The 18061-nt window shown below is 45.0% G+C and overlaps 1 protein-coding gene across 1 annotated transcript in view; it reads left to right on the forward strand.

The window, feature by feature from the left end:
- Positions 1-13917, forward strand: part of RAB22A (RAB22A, member RAS oncogene family) — a 47270-nt gene extending 33353 nt beyond the window's left edge. The window contains exons 4-7 of the mRNA XM_010841827.1: positions 7811-7882; positions 7975-8081; positions 8631-8740; positions 12906-13917. Of these exons, the coding sequence (XP_010840129.1) occupies positions 7811-7882; positions 7975-8081; positions 8631-8740; positions 12906-13003 (387 nt within the window). The 3' untranslated portion in view covers positions 13004-13917. The remainder of the gene's footprint in view (positions 1-7810; positions 7883-7974; positions 8082-8630; positions 8741-12905) is intronic.
- Positions 13918-18061: the final 4144 nt, after the last annotated feature.

An 18061-nucleotide genomic window follows, 5' to 3' on the forward strand; every position in this document is an offset into this window, starting at 1 on the left:
GCGGAAGTAATCAGGAGAAATAGTCTGTCCCCACAGTCTTATCTGAGACAGCATAGATGCTTCGAATGGTGTAAGACCCGACAAGCATCATCACAGACCAATGGAGGAGAGCACAACAAGGCGTTCCTTTTGTCCTGGTGTAGACATTGCACATTCGTACAGATTTCACATCTCAAGTTCGTTCTGTTTGGTTTCTTCTGTTCTGTGTTATTTTTTTAAACCACTGGATGTCACACCTATGTCCACTTCCTCATCGAGATGTGTCTGCTTGGTCTCCAGTCCCCACGGCTCCTGCGTTGTCTGGGCCATGTGTGCTGAGGTGGGTGGGCCTTGGCCAAGCATCACTCGCCCATCCTTCAGAAGGGCCGCCTCCCACAGAGCCTCCCTGAGTATGTCCACAGACATAGCCCTGGCATCCAGCCTATTAGCCACAAACTCATGGCTCTTCATACCAGTAATATATGTACCCTTTCAGTGAATCCCACATCTCAGTTACCCCTCCCATATATTTGATGAGACAGCAAAGCCCTCATCATAAAGCATCCTACTATAATATAGATTCCATTATGCCTTGAATCAGAGCCTGTCTTCATAGACACAGTGATGTATAACATCTTTTTTTTTTCAGAACGTAAAAAAAGAATAACACGAGGGTTTATGCGTCTCTCTTGCTGTTGCCATGATAGCAGAATTCTGTTAAGTTTTGTAATTAGCTGGTCTGCCTGCCTCTTGTTTCCCCACCTCTAATTGATTCTGCACCAGGAGTCATTGCTCTGAGATGCAAATGTCCCTCACCCCTACCTGGAGCTCGATCACTGAGCCAGCCAAAGGCTCGCGCTGGGAATACAGATGAGGCAGCTGGGCCCAGGAGGCCTGCCCAGCAGAGCCCCGCGCCGTGGAGACTATCAGGAGAGGGACGCTGGCCGTGCACCCCCACTCCAGCTGGTCGTTGCCAAATCATAGGGTTTAAGAAGAGCTCAACATCAACAGCGAATCAGAAATGCTGTGAAAATCCTCCAGGGCGCCTCTGTGAGCCTTTCCTGCTTGTTTGTCCCAGACACAGCCTTTTGGGCCTGGATGGTGCCAGCCTCCGCCAGACTCTCTATTGTCACCTCCTCCCACCAGTTCATCCTCCAAGACCAAACAAACCTTTCAGATCTGCCGTCACCAGGCCAGTGCCTGCCTCACACCCATGTCCCGTCATTCCCTCTGCTTGGAACACCCTCCCTCCCAGCGTTAGCCTGGAGAATGCGTGTTCAGCCTTCAACACTCTCATCCCATGTTGCTTTGAGGGGGCTTTCCCCACCACCCCTGCCTTCCTCAGTTTGCCACAGGCCCACCTCGTTCAGGTGTTAGTCTGGAGGTGCTCTCTCCCCTTTAGCTGTCCTGACAGCTGTAGCTTCTAAGTCTACTCACTTCTCCCTGTGTCCACTATCAGTGGCCTGCCACCTCTCACTCTCACCCAAGAGTTCCTCTCTTGGTCACTGGTCTCCCTGCCTTCCCTCCTCCCAGCCCCGTCACCCTGTGTCTGTTCTCCTCACAGGACCTAGGGTTCCCTTATGAAAACCTGAATCAGACTCTGTTAACCCTCCTGCTCACCTCCTCAGGAACTGCCGGCTGCCCCTCTCCTGGGAGCCGCACCCTGTCCAGGGGTGTGCGGAGCCCTCATGGCCTGCGCCGCCTGCTCTCCAGGGCCTCCTGTCCAGCCTCCCCTCACCTTCTGAGTTCCAGCCCAGGGGCCTCCGTTCACGTCCTCAGACACACCATAGTCGGCCTTCACACATAGCATTCCTTGCACCAGAAGACTGTCCCTTCACGCAGGGCATGGCCATCTGGCTCCTTACCAGCCTTTCCGTCCCAGGTTCAGCATCACACCCTCCTGTTTCCCCTCATCCCTCTGCACCTCAGCACCACCCCAGCTCGTTGTACATCAGTTCAGTTCAGTCGCTCAGTCGTGTCCGACTCTTTGCGACCCCATGAATCACAGCACACCAGGCCTCCCTGTCCATCACCAACCCCCGGAGTTCGCTCAGACTCATGTGCTCTATTCATTTCCCTCAGGACCCTCATTCCAAGTTGTAAGTAGCTACCTGTCCACACACCTCTCCTGACAGGCTCTCCCCACAGACGAGAAACTGAGAACCAGGCCCACAGGGTTATGGTCCCAGGGCCTAGCACAGAGCCTGACCTGGTGCTCTGGTATCAGGTAGACCAATTAGCAGGTAGACTCTTCAGTGTATTTCTTTGTATTCTGAACCGTCCTTGTGATTGCCCACAACCCCCAGGTTGTACCCCGTCTCCTTGCCTGTTTATCTTCTGTTAGCTCCGTGGGGGCAGGGGCTGTCCTCACATCTATGTGCTCAACCCCTGGTGCTCAGCACTGATACCGGTGGATTTATGTCATTTAATTGCGAGCCCTACTCTGGCACAGGGAAACAGGCCCAGATCCTCCCCCTACTTTTGTCATGTGAGCAGTGCATGCCTCAAATGAGGCATTTCTAATATCTATGTATTTGTTATTCAGTTCTCTGTAATGAGATTTATCATGGAATCAGAAGTCATCCTAAGATGTAGCCATTCATGATGAACTGACCATTCGGACATCCTTCCCATTTGACCCTCACGTCTTCACAGATGGATTATCCTTGATGGTCCAGTCACAACTGATTGCAAAGTAATTTCATTAAGTCAGTGAAAGTGATTTGGAGAATTCCACAGATGTTATACGAAGCCATTGATGGTAGGGAGCTTCTTAAATTAAGTGAAGAGAAAGCTACTGATCAAAGTGATGACATAAGTGCCTCAGAAGATAATGATGTGTGTATCAAAAGGCCTAGGGAAAACCGATGGGAGTCCTCAGATATTTTGTAAAAGTTCCCTTCCTGTGACAGGACTAGGAAGGGCAAACACGAAATGAAAAATAGATACCATGTTGTGCCAGCATGTGGTTCACGGGAGCTTGGTGTGCTCCAGTTCATGGGGTTGCAAAGAGTCGGACATGACTTAGTGACTGAACAAGAACAACATGATCCTATCAGAAGAATCATGGTCCATTTATCAATCAACTTTGACTCAGTGTTCATTCAAGAAACGGCTGCAATAATAAGCCAAAGTTTTTTCTAATATCAGATAAAATAAAACTTGTTTTCATAATTTTTTTCTCAAGACAGAGCCTTTTCAGACCTTTTCATCCCTAAATGAATTAATTTAAAATGATCTTTCCCCACCAATCTTCCTTCACCAACAAGGAGTCCTCCAGAAGCATAGCGACAGACCTAGCTGTTGCGCAAACGTGTACCTCACATCCATGTCAGAAGTGCTCCGTAACTGTAGCAGCAGTATTTCAAATACTTGCCATCTGCGTGTGATCATGTAAAAAAAAAAGGTTCTTAACCGAAGTCTAATAGACACTGCAGCCAGTCTTGAAGATTTATGTCCCTGAATCTTAATGTGGTTTCTCCTGACGACCATTTCTAGAGGTCAGAGTGCCAGGAAGACTTGGAGTCATTTGTTGTCACAGGAGTCACATAAGGGATATACTCAAGTTTGAAATCAGGAAAACGTGTACACATCGCTTAACATCTATGACCAGGGTCCACACTGTGGCTCTCAGGCCAGATCCAGCTTACTTCCTATTTTTTCAGAGCACAGCTGTGTTTATTTGTTAACTTGCTGTCTGTGGCTGCTCTCTTGCTTCCATGGTAGAGTTGAGGAGTTGCAGCAGAGATCACGTGATCCACAAAGCCTAACGTGTTTACCACTGGCCTCTTCCAGAAAAAGCTGTCCATCCCCTGATCTAGGGCCTGATTGGGAGCAGAACTATGCTCACATCCTTTGAGTCTCTTTGTAAGCTGCTGCCTTCTTTTTTTATACCACAAGTACGGTATATAGAAAGAGTTTCAGTGTCAGTCATGGAGGAGTAGCTTGTAACAGGCTAACCCTCACACAGATAACAGTTATGTATAAACACTGGGCAAAGCATTAAAAAACAACTCCGAAGGTCCTTTGGAGCCGCCAGATACAGTCAGGGACTGAAAGGGGAATGACATCGAATGAGACTCACGTTTTCATGGCTTTTCCCCCAGAAGGCACACCCACGACCATGCAGCACAGGGTAGCCAGAACTCAAGTGGGGGGCTGTCTTCATAGCTCACAGTATTTGAGGGCAGAGGTCAAGGTTGCTAGAGCAGCTGGGAAAAGAGGAGGCACATCCCAGAAAAGATGAATCCCACAAGGCAGGAAGCCCTGAAAATCAGCTTATAAATCCCTTTCCTGGCTTTGCTTAACCCTCAAATTGTGAAAGCACGGGAGTGACACTAAGGGCCTCAACAGAAGCCAACAGCTGGAGAGGCCATGACGGGACTGAGCAGAGGTCCTGCTGCTGCTCGTGAGAATAAGCAGGGTTTAGAATCCAGTCCTGCCTGTTACGTAAGGCTTAATCAATACCCTAGGATCCCCCAGAAACTGCCAAAGGGCCATGTCTTAGGAGTAGAGACCCACATAGACTCACCCTAACCACGTGTAAAACCATCTAAGGGTGATAAGCCAGTATTCTAACACTTCAGAGAAGATAACGGAAACCAGATATTTTAAATATGTAACTACAGATGGGGAGTCTCACACAAAATGGCAACTGATAAATGAAAATGCTAAAACTGAAAACTGTAAGATCTAAAATGAAAAATCCACCAGATAAGTGACAAATTAACAAATCAGAAGAACAGAGAGTAGAAATACAGGAACATGGTACCTAGAGACAAATTCAAATGATCAAACGTATGTGTGACTGGAGACCCAGGAGTTGTTAAAAAGAAAAAAAAGCAGGGGGGGGGGCGGACAGAAAAGATGTTTCGAGAAACAGTGGCTGAAATTTTTCCATATTTTGGTGGAATTAACTCACAAATCCAAAAGTTTAGCAGACTCACAGATACTAAGAAATCTGTGTCTAAGTCTATCATGGTCAAATTGCTAAAAATCAAAGTTAAAGAGGAAAATCTTGAAAGCAGCCAGAGATAATACCATAGGTACATGCAGCTTCCATAGTCAGTGGAGGCCAGAAGACAATGGAGCCGTTTCAAAGAGTCAGAATTACCCACTTACCAAATTATCTTTCAGATATGAAGTCAAAGTCATGACATGTTTAGAAGAAGAAAAGCAGAGAGGATTTAGCAGCAGTGGTCTCAGAAAGGTTCTTAGGCTAGAGGGGATGACGCCAGATAGTAATTGAGATCCAAGGAAGAAACAAGAACCACTTGGAACAGTTAATATAAAAATCTGGGGATTTTTCTTTTTATTAAAAAAAAAATTATTGGCTATTTAATGTAAAAATTATAATATTGAATTATGTGCATTATCGTATAGATTTAAAATATTTGACAGCGGCACAGAGGACAGTGGGATAAGAAATCTTGCATGGTTCTGATCTTTCACATAAGGTGGTACATTTTAAACTCTAAGTCAGCTATGAGAGACACACATTGTAGTTACGAGAGCAGCTACCTAAAAGAGTAATACAGGGAGGCATAACTAAAAAACCAATGGACTAATTACTACATTAAAAGTAAACAGTAAAAAACAGTTAATGCAAAAGAAGGGAGGAAGGGAAGAACAGGGTTTTATTTTGTTTTAATGTAACAAAATATAAAGCAAGTAGCAAAATGGTAGTCCTAATATCAGTAAAAAACAAATATATCAGGAAGTATATTAAGTGCTAAAATTGAAACTCCAGTACTTTGGCCACCTCATGAGAAGAGTTGACTCATTGGAAAAGACTCTGATGCTGGGAGGGATTGGGGGCAAGAGGAGAAGGGGACGACAGAGGATGAGATGGCTGGATGGCATCACTGACTCGATGGGCGTGAGTCTCAGTGAACTCCGGGAGTTGGTGATGGATAGGGAGGCCTGGCGTGCTGCGATTCATGGGGTTGCAAAGAGTCGGACACGACTGAGCGACTGATCTGATCTGATCTTAGTGTAAAGGAACTAAATATTCCACTTAAAAGGCAAAGGTTTTCAGATTGGATCAAAAGTCAAAATCAAACAATATGCTGGTTATAGAAGGGATTACCTTACACAGAAACCTAGAGATCATGTGAAAATAAGAGAATGGAAGTGGATATTCTGTGCAGACCATAAGCAAGAGAAAACTAGTTTTTATATCTACAGCAGTAAATAGACTTGAAGAGAAGGGTTACCATCAAGAATAAAGAAGGGGCTTGAAAAGAATAGCATTGGGGAACTTTTCATGTTGATAAAGACATTTTCTATCTTGGGATGGGACAGGATGAATGTATATATACACATTTGTAATTTTATCAAAATTAAGACCTTTTATCAGCCTTAAAATCTTTGCACTTCTCTAAATGAATCTTACTTTACAAATTTAAATACCACACACACACAAAATCCAACAGCCTTGTAAAGGAAGTTGCTGGAATCATGCATCAAAAGTGAAAGCTAGTACCATAGCCTTTGTGCCATCTGATTGCTTCTCTGTCATCCCGGGGAGGGCAATTCAGAGTCTTTCCCACCTAATCATCTGGTTTCCTTAGTTTCTTACAAGTTTTTTTTCTCTCTAAAACTTAACATTTTATTGGAAGTTTTCCGACTTTGACCCCAGAGGCAGGGATCTTTCTCCCTGAGACTAGTAACGCTTAACCTGTATGGTATCACCAACTCGATGGACATGGGTTTGGGTAGATTCCAGGAGTTGGTGATGGACAGGGGGGCCTGGCATACTGTGGTTCATGGGCTCGCAAAGAGTCGGGTACAACTGAGCAACTGAACTGAACCTGGATGGATGTTTGAGGCTGGCACTTATTTTGACATCACCCTGCACCTACCTAAACAGTTCTTAGGTACTCACTTCTGATAACAGTGTCCTGTGTTTTGAAGGGGAGCCACAGAACAGAGAGCAGGAGGGGAGTCCCATAGTACTTCTCACATCGCGTGTAGGGGTCAGGTTTCAAAATCAGGGGATACAACAGAGATCAATCAAGCACAAGTCAATGTCTTGTCTCATACACTGACCTCACATTCACTGAGCGGGAGGCTTGACCAACACACACATGCCCAGAAACCAGGTTGACTGGGGTGGGCACATCCCATTTTCCATCTGACACCTTATCAAAACAAATGGCCCGCTAAATCAGTCTCACTATTTAGATTGTCCTTCCTTCTCTTCCCTGTTGTGTTGGGGGGAGGGGGAGAGCTGGAGGAGGATTGGTGGGAAGAAACCCTGTACACAGAGTTAAATGCATGTAAATGGAATGAGATATGTACCGCTTTGGGGAATTGCCATGTATGTGGACGATATCAAAAAAGCGAGTTACAAGCTCATCCAGGCCATGAATGTAAATGTATACTCATTTCTGTAGCACAATCAGCATTTAGATTGCAGGTTATCTTTACGACACCCAAATGCAGGCACTTCTCTGGAGAACTATTTACAGCATTATTTTTATCTCCTTGTTTGGGGAGCGAAAGTTTAAAGGACTACTGAACAAATGAATTTGGAAATTATAACATTGAGTGCAATTAGCCTTTTCAACTGAAACAATTGTTTATAGCACGTATTTAATTCCCATAAAAGTGTATTCTAAAGTACCTTCTGAGCGGCATTTCAGTGTTAGATTTGAAGTTTTTGCCTTTGGTAATTACTGGTTCATTTGCTTTAAAGCATCATGTCATCTTTCTTGGCTTAAGAGAAAGATTACCTTCTGTGTGGGAATAATGGGCTTCAAAGTCTAGTAAGAAACATATTTAACCAGTTTTCCCGATTTTGTTGTTTATTTTTCCCTCTTCTCTGCAGTTTCGTGCCTTAGCGCCAATGTACTACCGAGGCTCGGCTGCAGCTATAATTGTTTACGACATCACGAAAGAAGTAAGGCCTGACATACCATCTTCTTGAGACTATTCTGAAAACTCTGTTTAGGTCGCTTCAGTCTCCAGTTGCTTTCCTCCTTTGTGTTACAGGAGACATTTTCAACATTAAAGAATTGGGTAAAAGAGCTTCGGCAGCACGGCCCACCCAATATTGTAGTTGCCATTGCAGGAAATAAGTGTGATCTTATCGATGTAAGGTAAGTTATTAGTGCAGGCGATACCAGTGCTGATTGTGTGTTCTTCTAACAGAGCAGTATCCAGTAGAAGAACCTAGCTTCTGTTTTATCTCTGACATTGAAAACTTCCTTTTTGTTGTTTGGTTGGGGTCCTGAAGTTTCAAACTAAAATTGAGAGTTCAGACACTCGGACCTCATTAGACTATGTATCGAGACAGGTGTGTAATTTATTTAAACGTCAGTTGCAGCACACTTGAACATGATCTGAGATTGGTGTAGCCTCAGCTCCCATGGCACAGGGTACTCGAATGGAGAAAGGACATTTGAAGGGAAGCACGTTGATTGGCAGTTTTTCTGGACCACTTCCATGATCCTCCAAGCAAGGGCTGTAGTGGGGGAGGGGGGAGGGGAGAAACCATGGTGATTCTCTGACCATTCCATTAGATGCATTGCTAGTGGTTCCAGGTTCCGTTCTGATCATCATAAATCTGGTTAATTACTGGGTTAGATGGGGATCACATTAAGCTCCTGACAGATAGAGTTTGTGATCTACAGTTTATTGTTTTCCAGAGAGGTCATGGAGAGAGATGCCAAGGACTACGCCGACTCCATCCATGCAGTCTTTGTAGAGACAAGTGCAAAGAACGCGATAAACATAAATGAACTCTTTATAGAAATTAGTGAGTATTTGTACCTCATGCATTTCTTTTGTGCGGAGCAACTTAGTACAGCTTTATCTGGCCAGGGGGAACTTCCTCCCTACACAGAGCAGTCTAGACTGGTGGTGTTCTCAGTGGAATGAGATTTGAGAATTGAAGAGTGACAGCGGGTTTTCATATCGGGCTGTAATTGCTGGAGAGCTGCTGCCTGATGACTGGCCCTTCTTTCTAGGAGGAGTGTTGCTCCTGAATCAGTAATGTGCAAGGCCTTGGGGTCCTGGAAGCTGTCATTGTCCTCTGTCTCTTTAAATGTGTTTCAGTTAGTCATCCAAAGTCATCGAATGTGAATAAGATAAATAAAGGGACATGAAATGTGTGTGTAATTCCCCCATAAGAAAGTCCTCAGAAATTAATATGAGGCTCTTGCCAGTGAGAGGTTAAGACACTCTCCCCTCCCCTCCTCTTTCCCTTTCCAGAAGTGTTACAGTGATGACACTCAATGGGAGAGTCTGCTGCATACCTCTGGGACCGTCCATGGATCGTATCTGTTCATTCATTTCATTCCAATTCATCAGAATGTTCACTGAGACCTGTTCCAGACTCGGGGGAGACAGCAGCAAGCGTGACGGGGCAGCCTCTGCGGTCCACTGGGGGAGAGACAGCACACAGGGAAGCAAGACCCTTTCTGATGATGAGCAGGAATACAAAGTATATAAGATAGACTGAAAGGAAAGAGTTTGTGCAGGTGGTCAGGGAAGGCTTCTCTGAGGATGCACTATTAGAGCCAGACCCTGACAGAGCAGATGTGCAGAGCCCTGAGGTTCATGTTAACTGAACAAGCACAAGAAGGACAGGAGAAAGCCACACTGAGATCCACCCTTTGGGGAGATCTGAAAGTAGAAGGGTGCTTGGCCAGCATGTAGAGGAAGGGCCAGCAGGGCCAGGCTGGGACGGCCCCCAGGGAAGCAGACCTAGGGGCACACCAGGACCTGGGGGCTGCAGGAAGCCCTGGTGACCCTGACAACTGGCCAGGGCAGGCCCAGCTCCAGCAAGTGGACGACAGTGGCAGGTAGGCCCCTGGCTACATGGCTACCCCATTACTGGGGTTACTTTTGGTTTTATTTTTAATTTTTGATGTTTTTAGTTTATTCAGAGATCTGCATTTTATGTAACATGTCACACTTTTTAAATCTGGCCACTTCCTGAAATATTTTCAGAGTACCATGCAGGCCTGCTGGGCCCATCTGCTGCCTGGAACAGCTGGTGGACACTGGTGTGTGAGCCCTAGTCCAGCCCCTTCTTTCCAGCATTAAAAAGCAAATAATATTTATCGTCTTCCTAGATTGTAAATAGCAGTTACTCAGATGCATTCCTAAAAGGCAGTGTGTAAAGGTAGTCGGGAATTTTTCACAGTTTAGTTCAAGCTAAAATATCTAGGTATGTGGTATCATAATTATCACTGTTTTTATAAAGTGTTCTATAGCAGTATTAAGAATAGGAAGGTAGTGAAGCCTACCAGCAGTGAAAATCCCTATATAAAAACTAGCCTGCACATACTGATTTTAACTGTGAAGAATAAAAAAAAATATGTTCCAAAAGATTAGAAAAACTTAGATGTAAATTGAGTTTATTATTTCCTGGGCATCGTAAGATCGAGTTAGCATGGGGCCTGGGTTTGCTGGCTTTTACTGAAGTCTAATATACATGCTGCAGAGTGCTCCCATCACAAGTATAAAGCCCCAGGGGTGTTCACAGACTGAGCAGACTCCTGGATCAGCACCCATGTCAAGACCCTGAGGCCTTGACAAGAACCTCAGCCCTCCCCCTCCCACAGGGAGCCCCCATCCTGATGACCAGCTCTTCTTGTTTTACCTGTTTTTAGACTTTATGCTTTTTAAAACAAACTGGATTTGCTCACGTGTGTCTGGTGTGTTTGACTCTACATCACATCTGGTAGATAGGTCCCCATGAGCACGTGACTCATTGTCATTGCCGTGGAGTGTGTGTCAGGGCGGGCCACCTCCACGGGGCAGTTACCGCCACATGGATAGGCATCTGGTGGTTGTCCCCAGTTTTGAGCTGTGACAAGTAGAACCTCTGTGAGCGTTCTGCTTCGTGTCCAGTGTGCACGACGTGTGCACGTTTTTGTTGGGGTCTGTTTATACCCAGGAGATGATTTGCCGTGTCATCAGGTATGCGCACATTGAGTACAGGTTTGCTGCCCAGCAGCCTTCAGGGTGGTCACACCCGTCAACGCGGACACCAGCGGGATCTGAGAACCCCAGTCACTCCATGTTGGGCCGGCAGGGTCGTGACCCGCCACTTTGACAGTGAATGAAGTCAAGCACCTTGCCGGCATTTGTTTACATTTTTATAATATTTAGATAGCCTCTTCTGTGTAGTTTTGCCTGTTTTCCTGTTGGATTTATCTGCCTTTGTCTTAATGTTTATAGTTTATTTTGGCTATGGGTCCATTGTTGATTATGTCTGTTGGAAAGCTCTGCTCTGCACCTTGACTTTCATTTTTGGATCAACTCCTTCCGTGAACTGGAGCTTTAAATCTTAATGTATCCACTTTGTCCTTGCTTTCCCTTGCAGTTAGCTCCTGCTTAAGAAATCCTTCCCTATTCCCAGGTCACAAAGGTGTTCTCTGCTTTCTTCTAAAAGTATTTCAGAGATGGCTCTGTAATACCAGCTGTGTTTTCAGCATCCATTTATTGAGAAATAAATGATGACAAGAGTCAGTAGAACTTATAAGTAAATTTGTGTTGTGGTCATAACAGTGCATGCAGGCATTTGAAAATGCCTGTAGGACTTACTAGGGGTGCTTCCTTGCCTCGTAGGCACCATGCTATGTACTGCCCTCCCCCCCACCCCGCCCCCCAGTTTGCCAAACATGTGGGTGTCAGTTCGTCCCATGGTTTCAAAGTATCTCAGCACCAGGTGGTGTGTTGAATGGACACTGGAAACATAAAGCTAGAGACATGCTGCTTTTCTCCAAGAGCTTGGGGCCCCATTCAAGGGAGAGAGGAGATCGCTGCCTGAACAAGCATGTAATAATGGGCTTCTGGCTCCTGACTAATGTGAGCGTCCAAGGTGCTAGAGTTAGGAACTGCTCCTGGTACTGGGAGCAGCCCTGAAGTTATCAGGGAGGGTGGGTGACTGGGTGATTTAAGGCTTCTCTCAAAATTGACACTATGCTTCACAGAGCAGTAAAGTGAAACCCATTCATTCTCATGCACTGTTGGTAGGAGAATAAAGTGGTGCAGCCTCTTCAGAGAGCAATTTGGCAGCATCTGTCAAAATTTAAATTGCACATCGTTCCTGCGTTTGTGCTGGATAGACCCTGGGAGTACAGTGTCTGTATCAGACGAACACCCATGAGTGGAACTGCGTGACCCAGCTCTTCCCAGCTGGTCCGTTTGTCCTACACCAAGATAGTCTTTGCATTGTTGTTAATGACATCAGAATACTGGAAACAAGCTAACTATCTGTGAATTGGGGATCAATGGCAGGACATCCACAGACGCAGCATCACAGAGCCTGTAGATGAACTCTGCTTGGGTAGTGCCCAGGATGCATGACGTGAGAGCAGTCTGTGCTTTTGCCTGGGTTTTAAGAACAGGGACGGGTGCGTGTGTGTTCTGTGCACGTCTGCGCACACCTCTCTCTGAAAGGTGGCCTCTGCTACAAGACAGAAGGATAGGGACGTTCTGATGCAGTTTTAACATGTTAAATCTTTTTCATTTAAAAAATGTGTACTAAATGCCAGGTGATACTCTTCTTTGGACCCTGGGACCAAAAAAAAAATGACAGGATATTAGTGGGAAAACTGATGGCAACCCAAAGTCTGGAGTTGGGTGAATAGTGATGTTCCAGTGTCAAGTTCTTCATTTTTGCCAAGTCCCACGGTCATCCCATGAAGTCCCCAAACCGGGGGAGGCTGGGTGAGGGGACCCAGCAGTGCTGCATGTTACCTTTGCAGCTCTTCTGTACGTCTCTTCTAAACATCTTTGCAGCATGTTACCTTTGCAGCTCTTCTAAACGTCTCCCAAAGTTAGAAGTTTATTACCTTTTCTTAATTTTAGTGAGACCTGTCAAACTGCAGGTATAGAATGGTCATGTATGAGAATGAAGCCTGAGAAAGTGAATGCTCACTGCCCTCCCTCCTGTCCTCTCGGTTTAGGTCGAAGAATTCCATCCACTGATGCTAGCCCACCTTCTGGCGGAAAGGGCTTCAAACTCCGCAGACAGCCTTCGGAGCCAAAGCGGAGCTGCTGCTGACCGGGCCTCGGCCCCCCGGGCTTCCCGATGAAGTAGGTGGTCCTGACAGGTCTCGGGAGGGCTGGGCCCCGCCTCCGGGGGTCACCTGCCAGTCTTGGATCTTCTTCGGGCAACAAGGATTCACAGGAATTGACCGGTTTCGTCTCCTCTTTGGAGACTGCAGCAATAATACGTCAGTCTGTGGACTTCCGTCCTGTAAAGAATCTCTGTGTACACAGGGACTGCATCGTTGGCTCCTGATCTTGCTGAGAAGGAATGTACAGTTGTGTGGATGGTAGGATAAGATCATTGAGTAGCTTTGTAGTCAAGATTCTATGTCACATTTGTAAAGGGAAAATTAGCACTTTCGTGGTTCTTGAGGAAAAAAAAAACAGCCTTGTGGAGACATTCCTTCCCTTGGTTTCCCGTTGCCACTGTTAGAGGGAATGGTAGCATTTAGAATGTGTGCACTTACCACCGTGGAGAGATGGCAGTTATGATCGTCTGAAGCTGACGTGGGTTGTTTCTGGGGCTGATGGAGAAGCACCCACCCCTGCCGTCTCTGACGCACTTTCCATTGGGCGCAGCAGCCCAGGACCCTGTCGCATGCGTGTCCCCAGGCACGTCACTCGCACCTTTTTAGGTAAGCTCTGATGATTGAGATGGTGGTGGTAGAGAGGCTGCCTGGAACATGTTGAATTGCAGATTCAGTTTAAACTGACTAGCCATGTTTTCCAAAAGAAGAGAGGAAGCCCAGAAAGTGGAGTAAATGCTGTCCGTTTTTTATTTAACCGAGCTGTCTTGGTGGGGGAAACAGTTATCTGCAGCTTGCTTAGCACATGTAAAGTTGTAGTCATATATTTATGAGACCACTGCTTACAGATTATAAATTATGTAAATACATTAATAAATTCTACGTTTTGTTTACCACTCCATTCACTCTTGCACCGGCCTGGCGCGCGCCCCCCGTTTCTCAGTCCGTGCACGGAAGTTCTTTGAAGCACGTTTTACGTGGTGCAGAAGCATAGAGCATGTGGCTCTGGGTTGGCAAGGGTTTCTCTGCCTTCCCTCCCACCACACCTCCCCTACAGTCCCGTCTGGAAGCCACCGTGCAGACAGATGCCACTTGGAGAAGCCTGACGAGTCCCTCCTAGCCTCGGGGTACAAGACCAAGCTCCTGAGCCCATGTCATTTACCTGGTCTTGGAAATAAGCTGCTTCTAGCTTTCACAGCAGCCTCAGACCAACTGTTTGAAGAGCGCTTCTCTTGTTAACAATTCCGCGTCTCTTTCCCTTATTTTCCCCTACCTCTCTTAGTGGTTAACACTCTTTTCCCTCAGGGAGCCTAATGAGCTTTTTAATATAATCTAAAAATAAAGCACTGAAGTGAAGTTGGTGAAAATTTGTTCCTGGTCTAATCTGGCACCCTTCCAACCTGAGTATTGTAAGGGAAGGAAATTTACAAGATTAAATAGGAAATGAAACAGCTTGAATTTCAAACCAAATTGTGTTTTCAGAGCTACCCTTAAACTGAACAGTCAAAACTTTTAAAAATAATGGTTATTTCTTCATGCCCCCCACTTGATATGGTTCGATTTTAATGGGAAAATTATAACTCAGATTAAGTGAAAAACAATTCCTTTCCCCATAGTGTATATCTTGAGCATTTGGAATTGTTTATTCTCTTATTGAAATCATATAGAAGGAATGTAGGTAGTGAACATTCTCATGTTGCTTTGTTTAAAGTGTGCATGGACGCTCTCCTCCCCTGGCATCAAGCTTTCCTCCCCAGTGTGAGATTAGCAGGATTTGGACAGCGTGCGTGATTCCAGGGCCAGGCACTTCACACTTCAGGGTGGGTAGGCTTCACTTCATATACATCCAAATGGACTGGCCATCAGGCCACTGCCCTGGTGGGTCCCTGACATTCCCCCCACTAGGCCTCTGTCTCCATGACAGCAAAATAAAAACACTCGACTTACCAAGAGGTGAGGCGTGTGTGGCCCTTATTTCAGCAAAAGATGACACGGATCTGATCTCTGACCTTCACAGTTTTTCCACCACAGCTGTCCATCAGCATGGCTGGTTTCATGGTGTCTGGGTGCACAGGGAAGGGTGGGCAGAGCGCTTCCATGCCTCTCTGGTGGGTGAGGCCTCCCCTCCAAACACCTCTCACCCGATTGTGACGTGGGCTGCACAGAGCCCAGCACGATCCATCCTTCCGCCCCCGCAGCCGCCTTCTCCTGATCCTCGTGGTCCTCTCCACATGCTCCCCACACAGTTTGGGGGCCTCTCTTGCCCTCATTTTCCTCAGTCTGTCTCAGAAATTAACGTGGCTCTGTACCTCACATGATGTCTTCTTAATACTCAGCAGTAACAACTGCACCTTGCTCTCAGAATCCATAATCCATACTCGATGAGAACAGGGGAAAGGATGTTTTCCGGTACCTTGTTTGCTTCTGAAGCACAAGGATGGATATTAACATCAGAAGCAGTGTTTTATTTTGAGCCCACTTTGGATTATTCACCTGAGTAAACAGGGATTTAATACATGTTTCATACATCCTTTATTCCTCTTATCATGAGAAAAAGCTGTGAAGGAATTGAGACACAGCCCATCTATAAAAATCTGCTTTCGGTTCTCTTATGACGCAGGGCCATCTTTAAAAACTTGGGGGACTGAAAAGAGAAAAGCTGTTCATTAGCTCTGAGTGTCTGTTGATTCCTCTCAGAGAAATGAAAATCAGGTCTTTGCTGGCGTCCAGTCCTAGGAACCAGTGATCTCCAGAACTCTCCTTTCACACAAGTGTTTTTCTGATTCTGTGATAACTCATTAATTACCATTTGGTGATTAAAAGAACATAAAGGGGGAGTATGATTAAGTGTCCTTCATCTTAAACTCCTTTTAAGAAGTTATTAGGGAGAAGTACCTACTGCAAGTCCTTCTGGTTCTAAATGAAACCTCCATCACCTGCTCTTCAGCCACAGTCAGGCCCAAGTGCTACACGTTGCAACAGAAAGGTTTGGTTCCTTTAAAATAACTCACTTCCTTGTCACCCATGTATGATTTTGTGGGAAGTGCCTGCCCCCCATTATATACACACTTCCTGGGTGCCTCCTTGCATCTGAGAGGACTGGACCCTTTGTGCCAGAGGCTCCATCTCTTCAGTGGGCCGGTGTCCTTCTTGAGGCTATCAGCTTTTGTTATTTCTAAATGTGTAGAAAGGGAAAGAAAACCACATTTACTTCCAGAACTTCTCTTTATGTTTTTGTATTTATTTCTTTTCTGCTCTCAAGAAGGAACATAGGTCTGCAAGACCTTCTAAATTAAACCCTGACAGAGCAATGAAAACATCCTCAGATGACATTCCATGGCTTTCCTGGAGACATCAGACCAGCGTATCCAAACTTTTACGGCATCACGTTAAAATGGGCAAGTTTAATTGAGACAGCAGTACGCTAATTGGCCTGTCAGCCTCGGAGCTTGAAAAGGCATTTGTTCACTGTTAAATGCATCCTTTATGGTCTGAGAGTACGTTTCAAAAGAGGTTATATAAATTCTTACAAGCATCTTTTCACTCTTTTTTTTTTTTTCCAGAACACGCTGAGAACGTGATTCATGGCCCCTTAGTGTATAAGAAATAACGTGTGCAGCATGTTATATATGTGACAGACGAGACCCCCCATACGTTCAGATGTCTCTGCAAGAACCTGTATAAGCAGTGAGGAAACTTTTCCTTCTGGGGAAAAGTCACTGGAATTCCTTTCACTCTCATCTATACCAGGGACCCACTGTAGAACATCTTGGGGTAATGACAGCCCACAGATTCAGGCTGCCTTTCCTCTCTCAACTCATTAGGCTGCAAACGTTCTCCCCCATCTCCGTAATGAAAGTTAAACGACAGTGATAAGCTGGAGAGTGGAAACCTGTGAAAATCCTTCCTTATTTAAATTTGTTGTAAAGGGACCAGCAGCATGACTTGTTTGTTTGCAGGAGATCGTCTCCCTCTTTAAAGTTAGTATTTTTTAAAAGAAGAAACAGGATGTACCTTCAGGGGTCGGGCAGTGACTATAGACCTGCTCTCACTTACACGTGGTCCATCAAAAATGTTTCAGTGATTCAGAGTAATATTTAGGAGATGTGTTCTAACTCCTATGGTACTGTGATTAAAAAACAGTCCAAGCAACAGAATTACCCAGGAGATAAACATGATGCTGTATGGTTTTAGCAGAGGGAAGTGGGGGTAGAATTTGGCTGACCTTGAACTAAAAGAAATGACCTCTGCCCATTTCTTTTGACAGCAAGGTTACTTGTCTCAACTTCCAGTAATAGAAATCCAGGCAATGTGATCATCCGATTTGCAAGAAACATTAGTGAAATTCTGGGGCATTTGTCCTGTTTTATGTGCAAATGAAAGTTCAAAAAAAAATTAGGAAGGTGTTACATTTTTCAGGAGCCTCCACTTTTTCAGTCCAAGAGAATGATAAGTGAGTGACCTGTTATGATGAAGTTTCATAGACATAATGAAGAAAGGGAATAAATAGAACCAAGAATCTCCTTATTTCTCAGTTTGTCCTTCAGGATTCTCATAGCATATAAGGAAAATGATTTACCCTCCAAATCTAGAAGGACTTCCAGTGTCATAGATCAACTTTAATTTTTGGTCTGTACCATCAGAAATAACTAATGTCTGTGTTCTTTCCTCTTAGAGCATAATCAATTCTAGATAGGTTAGAATACGTGTGGCTTCCAAACAAAAGGATTCAGAAGTTTAATAAAAAGAAAAATCTGGAATCTTCCATCTTTTCCTTTTATTACCTTCAACATTTTAGGTAGATAGCAAGATTAGAATTTTTCATCAATAGTAGAGTTAAAACCATGGAATCTTAACAAATTTAACCGAGTTGTTTTTTTTTTTTAATTCATTGCCAGTTCATTTTCACATCAGTGTGGATGGTCCTGGCGTCCAGTGCCTCATCAAAATGCTTCATAATGGAAACAAATAAAATTCTGGGTAGCTTTCCATGAGCGGGAATTCAATTGCCAAGAATTCAGCTAATTAATGGAAAATCCTCAGAT

The sequence above is a fragment of the Bison bison genome, unplaced genomic scaffold, assembly GCF_000754665.1.
Source record: "Bison bison bison isolate TAMUID 2011002044 unplaced genomic scaffold, Bison_UMD1.0 scf7180017864167, whole genome shotgun sequence".
NCBI classification, from domain to species: domain Eukaryota; kingdom Metazoa; phylum Chordata; class Mammalia; order Artiodactyla; family Bovidae; genus Bison; species Bison bison.